The sequence below is a fragment of the Phycodurus eques genome, chromosome 16, assembly GCF_024500275.1.
Source record: "Phycodurus eques isolate BA_2022a chromosome 16, UOR_Pequ_1.1, whole genome shotgun sequence".
Taxonomy (NCBI): domain Eukaryota; kingdom Metazoa; phylum Chordata; class Actinopteri; order Syngnathiformes; family Syngnathidae; genus Phycodurus; species Phycodurus eques.
The window spans coordinates 18,402,459-18,422,282 of record NC_084540.1 but is presented as its reverse complement, the minus strand read 5'-3'; the positions used below and the strand labels follow the sequence as shown (position 1 = coordinate 18,422,282).

The 19,824-nt window shown below is 41.6% G+C and overlaps 1 protein-coding gene across 1 annotated transcript; it reads right to left on the bottom strand.

Annotated features, from left to right (window-relative positions):
• Window positions 1–10,924: 10,924 nt before the first annotated feature.
• On the bottom strand, window positions 10,925–13,283 carry uncx (UNC homeobox). The gene is made up of 3 exons (XM_061701061.1): window positions 13,010–13,283; window positions 12,543–12,718; window positions 10,925–11,794 (listed from the first exon to the last, which is right to left on the bottom strand). The coding sequence occupies exons 1-3, from the start codon at window positions 13,281–13,283 to the stop codon at window positions 10,925–10,927; spliced, it is 1,320 nt and encodes a 439-aa protein (XP_061557045.1).
• Between the last annotated feature and the right edge of the window lie 6,541 nt (window positions 13,284–19,824).

Here is a 19,824-nt window from a genome sequence, read left to right as displayed (position 1 = left end):
CGCGCTGTGGCGACCCCTAACGGGACAAGCCGAAAGGAAAAGAAGAAGATTTCAAATTAATTCCATTGCTATATACTTAATCAACCAATTATATACTAAAATAAATGCAATATTAAATGTATATGATTTTTTTTATTTTATTTTATCAATGCATATATAGTTTAATATTTACAATAAATACATTAGCCTATTATTTTATGATATTAATTTTGGAAAAGACATTAAAAAGGAACATACTAATTTATGCTAATAAACCAATTTTAGAGGAAAGAATGCTAAATTAATGCAACAGTAATTACAGAACTCTTTGCGGTCCGGACCCAGTAACGGCGCATCGTCTAGTCCACAGCAAGTTTCAGGTTACCTTGGTTGTACTTGGTTTGCCCGTTCTTGACCTCCTTGATCCTGATAGGGCCACTTCTTAGGGAAGGCCCTCCCATCATTCCAGGTGTTTGAACCACAAAGTGGCATATTTTTCATTTGAATCTCTTTTCTGATATTATTCAATTTATTCTTATGTAGGAATTTGTATTTTTATCATGGTGCTGTCCAAACAAGTGTTAGTGATATACTGTGAAACACTTTTAGCCAACGTGTTACAGTCGAGACTCCCCTCTGCTATTAAATGCAATGGATGGTCTCACTTCCTGTTTGACAATTTGGAGGGAAAGTTCGGTGGACTCAAACGTTTCAGTGAAAAGAGTGAGTTGTGTTCACGTTTGTTTCGATAGTTGGAAACATTGTGTTGGCTAGTATATTGCATAGTTTAGCAGTACACAACTGGTAATTCATCTAAAATGAAATATTGTCAGTGTAAACATCTCCAAACTTCTTTAAACAAAGAACTTTGATGTTTTGTCCGAGCTAGGCTAGCTTTATGGCTAGCTAACTTGCTGATTGTGAGAGGCCTGCTACCTGTAGCCAAGCGACTCTTACGTCATTCCGTGTTCTGTGTGTGATAATGTGGGATTGTGTAATAGGTAAATTCAGTAGTTCGGTGCTTTCGAGGTCATCAAAGGTTTTTATTTTTTGGTAGACGAAGAGATACAGTAGCTCCACCGGTGTGCCGCAATGTTCAGCGTCAGCTCCGTTTTGAGTTTCAACACGTTTGCCATGTTGTCACCATGCGTTTGACTGGTGACCGGAAGTTACCATGCCACCTTATCCCAAGGGTCCTTTGTGTGAGAACTAGGACAACAATTTCTACACTTAGCAATAGTTCTTACTTGTAATTCCCAGGGCGTTTAGTAGTTTCTTAATTTAAAACATGAAACAAAAAGCCTAGAATTAAATAATGGTGTTTCTTTTCATTTCAGTGGGCAAAATGTATTTGATATACGAATAAATAACAAATAATTGTGTTACGAGCTTGGTCACAGAGTGAATTAAATTATTATTTATACAGTCATTTTACTTAAAACCCCAAACAAGCACGCCTTCTGTGTTGTATTAGAGGTTTATATCAACATTATGCTTTAAGAAGACAGCGAAAGTGGACGTATGGATTTCTCGAAAGAAGCTATATATCCGGTTTAAGCGAATGTACGGCGGTCCAATTATTTACTTTGAAAGTTCCCAGTTTCTGGTCAATAGCAGCTAAATAAACGCTCTGTGTGTTAAAATGTTCTGTCCGCAGGTCCCCCTCACACCGTCAATAAGGATTCGGGCTCCCGGGTCGTCCTCGCCGTCGCTGATGGATGCGCTCACACCTCCGAGTGGTAAGCGCCATTGATTGTGTCCCGTTATCGCCTCTCATTTGCTTGCTGCTGCTGCAAAATACGTTTGTTTATGACTAATCACAAGGCTGACACAATGCTTGTGTTTTTTTTCTTTTTGAATTTGTTTCACTATATTGAAATGTTTCTGGGCTGTCACGTTTCACCAGCTCCTAATGTGATCGATCGGGGTTAGCTCAACAACACTGTAACGCGGTTCCTCTACAGAGCACTTTTTATTTATTTAGAACATTTCAGGCCCAGTTGAACACTCCCTCCCCCTTGGGCCATTTAATGAAAAAGTGGACCCGAAGTGGAGTGTCTGCTCGTGTCCCTGAGCTTCATGACAGAAAGTGTACATGTCAGTAGTTAGCAGGGAGCGCTAGAGGATTAAATCATGTGCATGTAGTAGTGAGATGTGAGGTCTTGGCCTTGATGGTGTTCAGAAGGTTTGCAATTGAAGCTTTAATTGTGAACGTCTTGGACTCCCTCTCGCCTTGCAGCTCTTGTCAGAGTGTTTTTAATTGCAGCCAAAAACGTCTATTAGTCAAGTCTCCTTTAGGCGTGCACTGTATCCATTAAAGAGGTCAACGTGCACTGCACTGACTGACTGAAGAGCTTTTTGTCAACCTCATAAGACGTTTGTTTTGTATCACCCTGTTGTAAAATCCCATACAAAAAAAAATAATAAAAAACTCAAATAAGAAAATGGAGAATTTTCTTCCCTGAAACGCTTTTTTTAAATTATGATAACCAAATAATATTCCCTAACCCATTGAACCAACTACAACATACACTAAATTCAATCATTCAGCCTTTTTTTTTTTTGTATTACAAATTAATCTTTCTTTTCACACAGTTTTGTGTCGAAACCTCACAACGAGCATTGCAGTGGTGACAATGAAGGATATTTACTGTAATCAGCCACCACTGGCTGATTTAACCTTGAAACCACCGTTGTCCCTACTACCATTTTCTGTGTTGGAATGTATGATGTCGAGTGGTATAAATTGTAGTTGTGGACGAGCATCCATTTGTAGTCTAAGTTTAGTTCCCATCTTGACATTGCTTTGGTGGTGGGTTTTAACTGAAAATGCAACCAAGCTCGAACAGGTAAGTAAGTCATAAATTCAGTGGGAAGTCTTGCTCAGCTCTCGTTAAACTTTCAATTCATGTGGACCGACTGGAACACACGCGATGGCCCCGACAGTGGCAGCAGATGGCCTGCGGATTTAAGTCATCTTCTAAAGGAGCAACACGCACACAAATAAATGTAGACAGTGGCGCATGAACGTCTGAAGACAGTGTTTAACTCATCCCATCTCGGGGAAGTTTTTCACACTTCATGCTTTATTAACCTTCGGGGCAAAGACTCCCCGGGAAGTCGACTAAAGGAAAAGACTTGTCTCTTTCGTACAAATCACCAGCAAGCACTAAGCCCCAAATGACAACGTTTTCACGCTGCCAGAATTGCGCGTGAGGGTGTGTTTCGGTAAATGGCTTATATGCTCCCGCTCAATCATGAATACCATTTGTACAGGGCATTCTAAGTAACATTTTTAACTTGAAATCTTAACTGTTACTCAATTATAAAAGGACCACTGTTAATATAAAAATCCAAAAAAGCAGTAAAACATTTGTTTAGAGTAGGGTTGAACAACTAAAGACTTTTTGTAGTCAACTATAATGTGATGACAATCAAGTTGAAGTCGATTAATCGATGAGTCATTAAAAATTTTCAGCACAATACGTAGCTCAAAGCGCTTTCATGTAACGACATAGTTCGACAAACCGGCATAGTCAGTCTAGTGTAATGCCCCCGTAGAACGAGTATTACAGCACAATGTCATAAAGTGACACAAGTGTATAATGTTGGCTTGTATTATAAATGAGCTATGAAGAACGTTCTTGTGAGCACATTTTTGCTGTCAGTAAGACATCAAATTTTGGCCACGAAGATGGAGCTTCACTTTACGCTTCTGTCCTCGTTCCTCACCGCCAGTCCCATGGTCCCGCTGTTATGAATATTTTAAGACTAACTGCAATCGGACTAGCAGAAGCTAAGCGTCACTCTCATCCACAAGCAGCATATTTTCGTACTTTTGGACCTGCACTGACAAATCAAGACCTGTCACAATGATGGCTGGACATCTCTCTGCTCCATAGAGCGTTATACACCGGCGACGGCGAAAGACGGATCCGTCGAGAGTCCTCAGTAATTTGCTCAATTGGAAAACGAGATGCCAAAATCATGTGATTAGCGATTAGTCGGCTTCAAGCTTTAAAAGTCAATGCGTAGTAGTGAAGTCCACTCATGGACTAGTCGACTAATCAGTTCAACCCCAACTTTAGAGGTGTTGTCTTTTATGAAAATGATGGTTTCATTCCCAACTGTACCACTAAAGGTACAGTCAAAATATTTTTTAAACACAGTTATAACATCCAACCTAAAAACGATGCATAGCAAAGGTTTAATTCCCAACTGTACCACTAAAGGTACATTCAACGTATCTTTTATACAGTTATAACAGCTCCAACCTAAACACGATACATAGTAAAGGTTTAATTCCCAACTGTACCACTAAATCTACATTCAATGTATTTTTTATACAGTTATAACAGATCTAACGTAAAAACGATACATAGTAAAGGTTTATAACCTGCCATTGTTTAAAACCAAGTTACATTTAGCATAGATGATGCAAAGGTGCTGTTGGATTTCCAGGTGTTAAGTCAAACTTTTACACTTGGATTGTTCTTCTCACACTGATTAAACCCCCTGTGATAGCGCTGTACACTCTTATTGATGTTTGAGACAACCTGCTGTCTGTCTGAAGCCCACATGGATGTCACCATCCCTCGGATCGGAAGCAAACGGCTCACCTTGGTTCATGCTTTCCCTTTTTCTTCTCTTCCAGCCTTTTAGCTATTGACCAAATGACAGTTTGATTCTCGCAAAGCTTTCAGGCTGCAGCTAGGGATCTTCTCCTGGGTTTTAGTCTGCGACTCTGGCATACCTGGTGATTCGTATTGATTGGCCAAAAAAAAAATGAAAGCAATTGCTTACATCAATGGAGAGCCCAAACTGGGACCTGGATGTTGGTTGCGCTAATTTCTCCTCATTTCAGAGTATACGTATACTGTAGTTCCATGTTCTCTACTTGCTTCGTGTTATAAAGTTTTATTAAACACACCATCCTTTGCTTTTGATCCGACGTTTCTAATTCTGGATCACTTTATTTACCTTATTTAGTTTTTAATTTTTGAAGACGACAAAGCATTTTATGGTTCTTTCTGGAAAAAAAAGTAATAATAATCTCTTTCCCAAATCCACCATTGCAGGCATCTTCTGCTTCCAGACCTTGGGCATTCCACCTTCTCACTGGTGGAATGAGCTCACAGAATTTATAGTAAGTTCAGGTCCGAGGGCTGTTTGTGTTACTTTTGGAAAGGTTGATTACCTGACATTTTCAGTCAGATTCATAAGGAACTTTTTGTTTGAAGGTAATTTTCCATCCCTGATTCATCTCACAGTGCAGATTACACATGGACATTTTCAACTAAAAACTAATCAACTGTGTCATATTTCCCTCATGTAGCCTCAACAAACAATTTTCAAAGTGGTCTCAAACGGCGATGTTTAGGAAAATAAAGCTCCTTCTTTTTTTGCACAGCTCCACCTGCTAGAAAACTAATTCCGACATGTCAACAACAAAACACAACAAAAATGCCGTTGCTCAGTGTGTCTAAGTTCAGGCAAACAGTCTTTTTTATAAGGGGCTTTGACATGTTGATTTCTAAGACCAGACGTTTTTAATTGACTCTATGTACTGTGAAGGTCCTATATGGCAAACAGTCTGCCAAGTGCCAATAAGCCTTTATTTAACCAAAGTGAAGCCAATTAGACAGCACAGATTTCCACATAGGAACAAAAGGTGCTAATTGGTGTGTATGTACAGTTGCTCTATATGTACAATGCTATATGCTCACTGGCCACAACATGTACAGTGCAAGAGCTACGTCAAGAATTCTGCCTTTATTAAGCTAATAATGAAGTAGTAATTTAACAGTATTTGTATTCTTGTGTTTGGAGTTTGTAAGCCTGTTGTCTTGGTTCATTTCTGTAGCTCCATGAAGAAGTAAAATATTTTAAACAGCTCCCAGTTAAACTGAATTGTGGATATTGTAGTGTTGTTGTTGTTTTTATCCACGTTGCAGTGTTCTAAAAAAAAACATTTTTTTTTAAATCATGCAACTTCATGCATCCCGCATGATTTTAGTGATTGATATAAAGCGTACTTTGTTTACACAAACAACCCGCCGTCGAGCTCTGATGTGCCAGGCAAAGATGCCTGTATATGCTACTTTTGTGTGTGTGTGTGTGTGTGTGTGTGTGTGTGTGTGTGTGTGTGTGTGCGTGTGCGTGCGTGTGTGTGTGTGTGCGTGCGTTTGTGTCGCCTCGCCTCTCGAGTTCTGTCAGGCCGCCAGCTGGAAGACGAGCGAGGGGATAACACGCGTAGCAATCACAACAAGAGTGTAACTCACCGTTTCATCTGCAAAAATGTCGACTCTTAAAGCCCCCCTTTTGCCTCGCGCTTGGCACTCACATTTCAGCACTCACCCACTCAACTTAGACTAACTTCCCAATGCAAAGAAGCACAAAGCAAAATATTTTGCTTTTGTGTTCATATTGTTTCAAGGTTTAAGCCCAAAATTAGGCAGGCATCAGCTCATAGGACCGCTCCTATGACATCATAAGAAGGCAAGTCAGATTTTCCCCAATCCATAATTAGAAATTGTTTAAAATGGTTATATATTAGTATAAATGTTCTGTAATATTAATGTTTTATTTCAAATTAAAACATTTTTTGAATTGACCAGAGTTTCATATTCTGTATATATTTGAAAGCCCCTCATCATTGCTAAGCTATTCAAGTACAGCTGCTGCATGTCAAACAAACAAAAAAATGCTATTTATATGTAAAGCCACAGTATTTATTTTCAATCAGTGTGGATAATTTAGATGTAGATATTATTTGCACTTTTGCCAACGTGTGCTCAATTGAACAAAATGAGTTCTCGGAATGTTATCCAAGGCAAATAGTTTTCATATGTCAGCGCTTGTGAAATTTACATCGTTACTCTGCAGGTTAGAATGTGATCACTTCTGCCCCCATTTTTTATTCAACTTAAACTTGCCTTTTTGCATTCCCAAACAAATTCAAAACTAAAAATGTTTTTACAACACAATATTTTTAATCAGATGTTATAAAGTGAACTGTTGTGATTTGCTACAAAGGGAAATAGTCTGCTAAAATGTTTTATAAGAATCTTTCTTCAAATAGGAGCAATGTCTCACTACTGTCCACTTTTTTTCAGTCAATACATAAACATGACACTTATGTTGAGAGAGTGAAGTTTATAAATCATTCTTTTTTTTAAATAAAACAATATATTTACTGTTAATGAGTTGTCTTTTGCAGATTCAGCTCATAAATAGTTTTTTGCCACATTTTTCTGCATGGCTACAACACTGTGAAGAATCATCAGTGCAGATGGTTAATTTGAGGCTTATCCTAGGTATGTGCGTAGAAGATAAGCATGATTAAATCCACCGGCGCATTAATAAGGAGGAGGAGTGTGAAATAATCCTAAAAAGAAAGAAAGAAAACGTGGGGGTTAGGAAAGAAGTTGCTGCAGCAAGAGAAGTCAAATGTCAAGTACCATTTGATTTTTATGGAGAACCTTTTATTATTATTATTATTATTATTATTATTATTATTATAGAGTGAAACTTATTCACATAATATGATAATGTTGATGTGCCCTTATGTCAAATCCCGTCATTTTCACACGTCTTCGACTATTCCGCAGGAATGCCGCGAATGGCACATCCTAATGACCCTAATTAATTTGTCCCCATTAAATAAAACTAACACACACAGAGAAAAGTCTATTAGCCTTAATTAAGCCTGATATCCTATATGCAGGGAATGTGAGGGGGCTGCAGCAGACAAGCCTGGGGTTTTCCTGTATGTGTGTGTACCCCCCCCCCCCCCCTCCTTTAACCCCCCCCCCCCCCCCTACCTTCTCTACATGATAGTGCACGGCCATGCCTCTGGGCTGCCTCTCCTCCTCCTCCTCTGGAGAGTTGGAAATGAGAAATGGAAATGGAACCAAAAAAAAAAGCAGGAGGTGCTAAATTAGCTGCCTGATCTGCACTTATTGCCGCATACATACCCGCCACCACCCCCAATATTACTTTGCCAATGTGCCCCTCCTCACACCTGCCCTCTTGGCATTCCAGGCTTGCTCGCAGACATAGCTTATTTATCAACTTGTGCACGCATGTATATGTATGAATGGATGCACGATGATCAGTTAAATTGAAAATCAGCGTCTGCGTGACAGGCCGACCTGACACCTCCTCGTGATTAGAGAGAAAAACGACGGCGTCCGGGATGCATAATAGAGCAAAAACAATTTACTCCCTCCCCCCTATAATGATCCCGCCGTTCAAATTGAAAATTTCTGCGGCTATACGGGCCCAAATTGAATTCATAAAGTGTGATTCATGGGCGACACGCCGCTCTTTTCTTTTTTTTTTTTTTTTTTTTTTTTTTTTGCACAGCCCCATCGATTGATGGTTCTCTTCAAGCATTGCAGGCGTGCAGCTCTCAGGCAAGAAAAAGCTTAACTACTTAAGCAAATCGCTAATTTCACCTTAAGGCCACCAATGTGCAGCCAGCGATACTCCTATTCAGCCTGCTAATGAATTATAGATGAACTGGGCAAACGTCCCACATAGCCTCAGAGTGCACCGTGCATGGAAAAATAAATAAAATACATGTACACATTCAATTCTAGTGCAAATTGGAGCCTTAAGGAAAATTAGAAAGAAAAGTGCACCTTTCTCTCCCCCCACCTTGTCATTGTAGACACTCGATATAAGATCCGAAATAAGTTAGGGGGAAAGAGCCTTTATAAATATGGTCTCATTTAGTTTGACACAGGTGTGAATTTGACAATATGTTCGTTATTTTTTTGCAAAGGAGAACACGTGCCCTAATGAATATGAACAAAATATTCTATTTATATATTTTCGCTTATATTATTTGAGGGGGGGGGGGGGAATATTATGAGTGCATAATTTACACAGATGCAAACTACAACCTTGACAATAATGAAACAATGTTACATACTGAGGGTGTCAATCCAAACTAGTAATTACTATTAAAGGCATTTTTTTTTCAAAGTGTATCCAAAATAACTAGTCTACCAACGATGCAATAATACATTGGAAATTGGCAATGACGATAATAAAATTATAAAAAGCAGCATGCACCTAACATTCAGTCTGCATTTAATCGCCCACATGTTCACTTCCCTTAATAAAACATTGCTTCCTTGTGCAAACAGCTGCAAGGATGTCAATTTATGCAAATATATTTTATATCCCTGCGTGATGATTTAAACCCTCAGCACTTTTGGATTATTTCATGTACTGCGTGTGCAAATAAGGCACAAAAAAATTCACGCGCATACGGTTGGCTTGGCTGTCTTGTGCTGTATTATTATTATTATTATTATTATTATTATTTGAAATAAAATCATTGCTTCCACGTCTCCGACATGATATTGTGGTCCAATATTGGCAAAGGAACCGTGTAGGGGGTGGAGGGGGCTATATAGCAGATGTCCCAGATCCCGCTCGGCCTCCCCGGGGAGCGCCTTCCCTATTAGAACAAATGTGTTGTGCCATTGCAAATAGGCACGGTCGGCCCGGCCCGGCCCATTACAGCTCGGCCGCGATCAATAGGCTGATAAGAGCCCGACATGGACGTGAAGGCGACACAACAATGAGCGGATATCATCGAACATCTATCTTCATGTGCACCCCACGCCTCCCACCCCTTCTGGTCCAGCAGGGCCCCCCCTCCTGACACACACACACGCACACACACACACACACGCAGAGTGTGAGCTCATGAAAATGCCTCCCCACGATCCAATAATGCACACGTGCACGCAGCTGCCGAGGCTATTATTTTCCTATTTCAATTTGACACCCAGGCCTTTTCATGCTAATTCTATTATTCCTGGAAGTTTATGTGATTTCATATCACCACAAATCGGTAATGTATTACCCGCCTCCTCGACACACACACACACACACACACACGCACACTCTCTTTTTTTTTTTAAGAGCCAAAATAAACCGTATTCCCCCCGCAAAGTAGCCACCGGGAAAATAATTACTTTCATATCAAAACTCTGCAGGAGTGCAGCGGCTCCCTTTTGCCTCAGGCTCCTAACCTCATTTCATCTTTTTGGAGAGTACGTGTGTGTGTGTGTGTGTGTGTATATATAATATATATATATATATATATATATATATATATATATATATATATATATATATATATATATATATATATATGTGTGTATATGTGTGTGTGTGTATATGTGTGTGTGTGTGTGTGTGTGTGTTTATGTGTGTATGTCTCGGTGTGTGTGTTGTAGACGAATATATTTGTTAAGGCAATATACAAAATACAACTTGCATTTCTTCCCAGAAAAAAAAAGAAGAAAATCGCAAGTGATTGACTGGCCCTACGAGGGAGTGTTGTTGTCACCTTTGATATACACAAATATAACGCTAGAACCCCCACCCCCACCCCGAAAAAAATTATAATAAAATAAATAAATAGAAATTAAAAAGAAAACATTGGCTGGCCCTCGTTGTCACCATTTAGCCATTTAAGGACAAAAAAAATGTCAGCATGAGATTTTCCTCCTCACGTGATTGGCTGCCCCTATACCCGGAAGTCTTGTTGCCATGTAAAAACAAAATGCCAATGCAAAATACGGCATAAATGTCACCCCCACAGAAAAAGAACCGCTCACATGTGATTGGCTGGCCCTACCCGGAAGTGAAGGCTTGTTATCTCCATTTAAGGTCGTACACGCTTTCGAGGAGATTGTATGCAATAGATTTATTTAGGGAAAAAAGCCTCACATATGTATATAAATAGTATAGTGGTTTCTTTTTCATTATTACAGCTCTGGAGGGCTTTGTTGAGTTTTGTTCTCACACGTTTAGAAGGATATCTAGACACTCACACTCAAAGGGAGAGGAGAACCTAACGTGACAAAGTTGAGCTTTGGCCTTCATTTTAACGTTCTCGTGGCCCTCTTTGTGTTAAGGTTTATTCCGTTTTGTCGTGAGAGTTCGGCGGTGGTTCTACTGGACTCTCCTCTAAATGTTCCTTTACGCATTGTGTGCCGGGTTCGTGGCCCAAAGTCCCAGGGCTGCTGGAGCCCGACCCCGCCCGGTCCCTGTCCGTGGCCCCCGGGGAGACGCTCCTGCACCCCGAAGAGGCGCCGCACTGGACGCCGGGTGCCTGGTTCCTCCCCGCCGGATCCTCGGAACCGCTGTCAGGGTTCGAAGTTGTTTTTAAGGCCGTCTGGGGGACAATGAATCCTAGCGGCTGCGTGATGGGATAGAGCAGAAAGTGGCCCTTCCCAATGAGGGGCCGAGAGCTGGGTAAGGCCGCGGAGTTGCGTCTGGGTCTGGAGTCCGACAGGAGGCTTTCCACGCTGAACGGGTTTAGTTTCTGCAAGCCGGAGGTTCGGTTGGTGCCGGAGCACAGGCTCGAGCGGTGACCGGCGTCGGCCGAGTCCAGCTCGGAGCCGCAAGCGTCCTGGTCCAAGTGTCTTTGGTTCTGGCTCGGCGTGTGCAGCGAGTGAGGCGCCGGCTCGCAGACCGGTTTGGTGAGGTCCAAACGCGGGCCGGTGCCGAGCTCGTTGTCGGTGACGTGAGACAAGCCGCTGTCGCTGTCCGATCCCGGCGTGTGAAATAGATCCCCGTGAAGGTGCTTGTTCTGGGCCTTGAGCAGGCGGCGCTCCTGCTTCCGTTTCTTCTTCTCCAGACGGTCCAATTCTCGCCGGGCGATCTCCTGCGGGTCCATGGGCTCGCCGCTGCAGGTGGTCGGGTGTGCGTTGTGCGCGGGCCGGCCCGGACCCTTCTTGGTGTTCTCCTTCTTCCGCCACTTGGCTCGGCGGTTCTGGAACCAGACCTGCATGCATATGGAGCGAGACAAAGCAGGTGTGATTTTTTTTTTAAATTCATCCCCCCCCCCCCTCCCCCCCAAAAACAAATCAATTAAAACGCAACAATGTTTTAATTAACTAACTGGTCCTGCTGTCTCGTCACATGCTCGGGCTCTTAATTGGACTTTCAATTGGCCAGTCTGCACACACAGACACACAAAAATAACTTGCAACGTGGAGCTGTTATTGCACTCCTAATTATTGTCATGTTGGTAGATTTAAATTTGCCCCACCCCCCTTAGAAATATAAAACATTTATCATGATGTGATAATTATTTTATACATTGTCTATATGTGCAAAAAGCCATACGCCACCATTTAGATCTGGTATTAGTATATATAAGCAAAAATAAATGCAGAAAAGCAGTTTATCAAAAGTTCTTTTACTGCACTATTTAAAATGTTACTGTAGGTCACAACACAAACGTTTTTGAAACACAAAGTTATGGTGGCCTGTAAGCACATTTTTTAACAAATAATACTGTACTAATAAATAAATAATTAATAATAGAATAAGTCACATTTTTAAATGGCCTGATGATACAAAAAGTATGTAATTAAAATGTCTATACATTGCCCTGGACTATTCAATTATTATTATTATTATTATTGTTATTATTGCTCTTTTTAACAGCGCATACCAACATGCAGCTTGATCCATATCACACGAAACAAGCTTCCAAACGTGTCAAAAGGAGGAATCAAAAGCTGTACCTGCACTCTGGACTCGATGAGGTCCAGTCTGAGGGCCAGAGCCTCCCTCATGAACACGTCGGGGTAATGGCTCTCGTTAAACGCCTTCTCCAGCTCCTCCAGCTGCCAGCCGGTGAAATTTGTGCGTGTTCTTCGCCTCTTGCAGCCGGGACTTTCCTTGTCCAGGTCCCCCGAGTCTGTCAGCACAAGCACAGGCATGCAGATGCCATATTTTCTGGGCAGGATTTTGTGGTCCATGGGCTGCGTGTGATGTTTTTAAGCGTGTGCAGCCGCAAGTGTGCCTCCTTGTTTGCGGCAGGAGCACTCGTTTAATTGCATTTAGAGTGTCATTTTTGCATCATTGTTTAGTCAAAGGCACGCATTCACAGCCACAGGATTCTCATTGTGCTCGACTTGCGCGCCAATTGCTCATTTTCTGACGACCGGGCAAAGGAGCGTTGACGACGGCAGCACCGAGGCGGTCTTACCTGTCAGTTTGTACGGCTGATTGTCTCCGTTCATCCCGCAGCCAGACGCCAGGAGCCCACCGGAGCCGCCCACGGACGCAGCGCACGACCCATTGAGTAATCCGTCTATGGAGAAGGGGACGGCGGAGGAGGACTGGAGCTGGTGGCCGGCCGCTAGCTCGTAGACGTGGTGGTGGCTCAGGTGGTACGGGAAGCCCACCATCCCTCCGCCGCCGCCGCCGAGGGAACCTCCGAACTGGGCGTGCGGCGGCTCCAGTATCCGGCTGTCCATCATCCCGCGGGCTGGAGGCCGTGATGTGTGTATAGGGGTGGGATTGTTATGTTTTTTTTTTGTTTTGTTTTTTTTAGTGTTGTTTTTTTTGTGTGTGTGTTTTTTTTGTTGTTTTGTTTAAAAAGCACGCAAAAGCGAGTGTGGCCGACGAGGCGGGGGCATGATGTGTGCGAGGCAGAGACGAGCTCCACTTTATCCACATGAACCTCCCCGATAATTAGCCCGGGCTTGTGGGGAATACGAGACCCAATGAGAGGCGGTAATGGGCGGTGACGTCACAGGCTATTCCCCCCAGCCCCTCCCGTATCGATTGCTAATTAAGGCTGACATCCACCTCAATAAACAATATCAGAGCTGTCACAACAAGACAAGAGGGCTTTGATAAGAACTACATTGCAGCTTACACGGGGGAACCACCGGGAGGAAGCGCTGCCTGGATCCCGGCGAGGGGAGCATGCAGGCGGATATCTTTGAGCAGTTGTCGCCCACCTGCAGAGAGAGGCGCTGGACACCTTTTAAAATACCTACTTTGTTTTACACATTTTGCTGCAGATAATGCTGAGCACATAAATCCAAATCCAAAGTCGTCATATCTTTTATTGATTTGATTGCTTGCACCCCTGTTATGGATTATGATTTGAAGGCACGCAGCAACATTTACGAGAAGTCGTGCTCAAAGAGCCATAAAGCAAATAGGGTGATCGGTGAGATATGGCTGCGTTCCGAGGGGGCACAGAGTGAAAGTGTCATATTTTAAATGCATGTTTGGCTACAATGCATCCATATAAATGAGGTCGGATTAAAAAAAAAAAAAAAAAAGATAGTGCGTGCACCTTGCTGCACAATCCAAATCACATTAGTCCCTCAAGTGATGCATCCAGCTTGCCAAGGGTGGACGTGTCACGAGGTGTTTAATCAGAGTTGAAATTTGCCCCCCACCCCCCCCCCCCCCCCCCACCCCCCCATAGATCCACCCACTCCTCTTCCCCGGTGACCCTTGACACCTGGATTGGCATGTTGTAATAACCCGAATCTCTCAACAGAAGCCGTGATAATTGTTACCCTATTAGCATGCAAATTGTTTAATTAATATTATTATGAGGGAAGGATATAATCCGCTCCTCACTTGACCCTCTCCTGCACACAAAAACAAGCCTCTGTGTCTTCGCCACATACATTTTAATGAACTCCATATAAGAAAATGATCTTCTTTCTTTGAAGTCATTTTTTAAATTTTCATTTTAAAGTGCAAGGACAAGACCATTGGAATTATTCCACTTTTTATTTGTAAACATAAAAATGTATAATTGCTTTTGGTCGAACTATATATTTAGATTCTGATGGCATCCCTGGGGGAAAAAAAAGAAGGAAAAAAAAGCTCTTGAGAGTCTCCAGAGACGCTTCTCTTTCTTTTGTACACGTGGGTGACATTGTCAGATTCTTTGCTTTAATTAAACCGATAATAAGACGAACATGCGCGCCATTGAGGCGAGCAACTGCCCCGCCTTGTTAGCCTTTGCATTAAAACAACTGCCCCACTTAACTCTACAGTTGTTTGGTGCTCCCATGTCGTCTCATATCGTTTGCTTATGGCATACATTTTTCATTTAATTGTTGACCCAAATCAATATGATTCAATGCGGGACCTGGATAATATACACACATTTTCATAATCACATATGAGAGCAAAAGTCCCCTTAATGCCATACATCACTGAGGGCCTGCAGTTCACTTTAAGACCAGTTTCAATGCTAAAACATTTGACATTGCAATGCCAGTGGATTACATCAGTGCAGAGATGATGTGTTTGCCAAAAATGGGATATTTGACTGTATGCCCTCCCGCATTTTGTCTTTTAAGCCTTTTAAGTGCACTATAGGACAGAGGTGACCCCTGAAGCCCCCATTGCAAACATAGTGCCACATTTGACACTGCTTTATTCTAATAGATGGCCATTTAACTAATGTGGGTGTATTTTGTATCCATTCAAGTTACTTTGCCACCCAGATCATTTCTGCCATTTGGCTAAATGTTAATTTTTCTTGTCTGCAAGAATTCACACACAAATTGTTCAAATATGACATGTATCCAATAAATGGTAATTTGTGTTCATCTTAGATTTGCCTTTGTTGAAATATGATGCATCATTGTGGTTGCAAGAAGCCTGATTCAAACTAAATGCTGGAATATAATGCACCTGTTCAACCTGCACCCAAAAAGATTCACATGTACACACTGTCGGCCTTATCAGGAGCCCCATCCACTGCCAACAATGATGCCTTCTTATAGCAGCAGAGCATCAAATTCATTTTTAATTAGGCAGGCAAATTAATAGGCGGCAGTTTAGGGGGTTTAATTACTCAATTAACTTCACGCACGTTAATTTTTAACCATCTAAATTAGGTTGCACATTATTTGATTTGGTGATAATTATAGAATTAAATCTAAATTAATTTATTTTTTATTTTTTTCCGGGATGATGTGGATGTACCAGATGCAATTCCAATTAAACAGTATTTTAAAAAATACAGAGAGAGAGAGCGCGAGAGGTTGGTTGCCATTTTAAGCTCTCAAATCCTTTGATTCGATTTCGAAGCAAAGCAACAAAAAAATAAATAAAAAAATAAAAAGTGCCTGGAAATGTTCTCCCTCTCTCTCTCGCTCTCTCTGATCCTTGCAAATTCTCTGCCTCTCCCTCTAATCCCACAATTAAAAGTTTCCTCCCATCTAATTATCTGTAATTGTGCCGCTGTCAAAGTAGAATGGAGAAGTGAAAGCGATTGATTTGGACTTTTTAATTCAGTTCATTTCTGATAGAAGAGAAAGTAATTCCCTTCAAATTACCTCATTCAATCCTGACACCCTAATGCCCTTCAAAATCCACCCCCACCCCCCCACCCCTCGCCCCACACCCCCTTGTATTCATCTTTCTCCCTCTCTCTTTGCTTCGTGTTAAAAAATGAAGCCTGGACTGACTCGTGCCTCCTCGTAATAATAATAATAACCAAACTTCCATTAGAATAATCATTTCATTTCAATTAAAAGTGACTTATCACCTTTGCTAAAACATGCTTAATATGCCGAAAATTATGAATACTTGAAGGAGCCCAAAGTGGGGAGTCTAATTGTAATCAGCAAATTAGAGGTGCTTGTCGCCGACATGCCTTTTTTTCCCCTCTCTTCTTCTTTTCCTTTTCCTGCAGAGAGGCAGGCAGCCTCGGAAATAGAACTAATTTACTCAACTCCCCCGGGAAATCCGCTCAACAGATTAACATTTTCAAAATATAGTAATGATATAATTTGAGAAATGGTGACGCCAATTTGCAAGGAGCCTTTGTGCGGAATCATTTGCATTCCCCCCCCCCCCCCCCCCCCCCACATCCTCTTCTTCCTCTTGCTTCCTACGCCTGCATTTCGCCCCTTGTTAATTACAGCACTGGATGAAGGGTGCTCTCTGCTTATTGTTATTATTTTTATTATTATGATTCAACTTTAAGACATCCACTCTGCTGAATGACATAAAAAATAAAGTGCGATCCAAATTGGAACCCACTTTTCCATTACAATTCTACAATTCCCAAAGGTTTTATATGGGACATATATATATATATATATATATATATATATATATATATAATCTACGAAAACAGGCCTCAAAAGTCAAACAAAACTTTGAATTCAAACCATCACCATGCAATATTTAAATTCGTGTTTTTCTTCTTTTTGTGTTAACATTTGAACCAACAATGCAACTTAGGCCCACATAGAAAAGGGTCTGATGGCAATAATTGATTGGAAGTGAACTGAAAAGTGATCCAAGCACCAGGGACAGCTCCATCTAACAACAGTCTTGTTTCCTTCCAGACATTTCCACATGAAGTCATCATCTGCCTGCAAATCGAAGCCCTGCATTGAACCATGCTGCCTCGGAAGAGTTGGCGAGAACGTAAACTCAACTCCACACAGATGTAGTTAGCGCGGTGTAAACTTGGCTACGCAGTGTGTCCCTTGGTGCGTCTCACGTTACTGGAGAGAAAGTTGCTCATTGTGTTCCGTAGCTCGGCCATCTGCCGCTGCACAAACAAAATCCCCAAACCCCAAGAGCATAATAACTGCAAACAAATATGCACCAAATAACATAAAAAAGAGCTAAAAGTGGACTTTATTTCTCATCACATTTGAGGTTTGCATTTAATGAAAGTGCTACTGTACCCGTTTTGTTACTAACCAAGCAACGCTTTGCTTCTAAATGCCACCTCGCTGCTGTAAAACTGATCCCTGATCAGGCTGTTTAGGACTCCTTGACCCTGATCACCTCTCACATCTCATCCATTCCTCAAGGGAGCGTTCCAATGTGGATAAACTGAGCTCTCCTGCCCTCTAGCGACTGTTTAGTGACAGTAGTAGTATTGCTAAATGCATAAAGTGACTCATGGCAGGTTTTGTCCAAGATATCCGACCAGAGAGGTGGTTTTGTCTGTGTGTGTGTGTTTTTTTTATTGTTGTTTTTTTAACTCACTGGACACTTTATTCGGTAAACCTGCATCTATGCTCATCTCAAGACATCTGACCCAAATTCTACATTTACATGGATGATAATGTTCACTGTCGAAAAGAGCCTTTAATTGAACAATTTAAAACTGTGGTTGTCATTTTCAGCCTTCATAAGAACAGACAGACAAATCGACGGATCTTTATGAATCCTGTGAGTGAAATTTAATAATAATAATAATAATAATAATACCTTTTATTAATTATATATTTCTTTATCAATATATAATCTCTATCTTCTTTTCCTTTCGGTTTGTCCGTTAGGGCTCGCCATAACACCAGCTGCCCTCATGTCTTCCCTCACTACATATATCAACCTTCTGTTTGGTCTTCCTCTCGCTCAATCTTGCCTGGCAGCGCCATCCTCATCACCCTTCTACCAATATACTCACTCTCTCTCCTCTGGACGTGTCCAAACCATCGAAGTCTGCTCTCTCTAACTTTGTCTCTGAAACATCTAACCTTGGCCGTCCCTCTGATGAGCTCATTTCTAATCCTATCCAACCTGGTCACTCCTAAAGAGAACCTCAACATCTTCATTTCTGCCACCTCCAGCTCTGGTTCCTGTCATCTCTTCATTCTCAGCCTCACTCTTCCCCCACCACTCCTCTCATTCATTCATATATATTCTGTCTTACTTCAGCTAATCTTCATTACTCTCCTTTCTAGTGCATGCCTCCACCTTTCTAACTGTTCCTCCACCTGCTCCGTGCATTCCCTGCAGAACACAACGTCATCTGCGAACATCGTGGTCCTCGGGGATTTCAGTCTAACCTCATTTGTCAGCCTATCCATCACCACTGCAAACAGGAAGGGGCCCAGGGTTGATCCCTGATGCAGTACCGCCGAGACCTTAAAGTCCTGTATTATTCTAACATACTTCCCTTCCACTCCAGACTTCCGCATGCAGTACCACAGTTCCTCTGTCATATGCTTTCTCTAGATCTACAAAGACACAATGTAGCTCATTCTGCCCTTCTCAATACTTCTCCATCAACACCTTCAAGTCAAATAATGCATCTGTGGTACTCTTTGTTGGCATGAAACCATACTGTTGCTCGCAAAAACTCACATCTGTTACTACTCTTTCCCATAACTTCATTGTGTGGCTCATCAACTTTATTATTCTGTAGTTCTCACAACTCTGCACATCACCCTTATTCTTAAAAATGGGCACCAGCACACTTTTCCTGCATTCCTCAGGCATCTTCTCACCCACTAGAATTCTGTTGAACAAGCTGGTCAAAAACTCCACAGCCACCTCTCCTAGATGTTTCCATACCTCCACAGGAATGTCATCAGGACCAACTGCCTTTCCATTTTTCATCCTCTTTAATGCCTTTCTAACTTCCCCCTTACTAATCATTGCCACTTCCTGGTCCACCACACTTGCCTCTTCTACTCTTCTTTCTCTCTCATTTTCCTCATTCACCAGCTCCTCAAATTATTCTTTCCATCTATCGAGCACACTGCTGGCACCAGTCAACACATTTCCATTTCTATTTTTGGTTTTTAAATGTTCTATTCTTAGCCACCCTAACGTGTTGCACATCCTTCCCATCTGTACCCCCCCCCCTCTCTCTTTATATATATATATATATATATATATGTATGTATATATGAAGGCATAATCTTGAACACTGAAAGTCATATTTGAACAATGAGAACAAATTGAGATGTGTATATATACGGATAATAACTTGAACCGTGTATATTATGTATATGTTATGCATAATATTAATTGTACTGAATATTATTGCAGCGTTGTGACATAAGTTTGATCGTGTTTAAGCTTAAAATATGTTCGAAAACGTTTTTTTCGGTAGCGAAGATGAATAATTTCCTTAAAACAACATTAGACAGTAAACAAAAATCCAGTAAAACCTCGAACATTCCATGCTCGTGTGCTGTTCCGGGCCAATGCGTATGACGTCAGTGCTCGTTACGTTTATTACGTAAATCGATGTGACGTCAACATGTGGGCGGGGCGTGC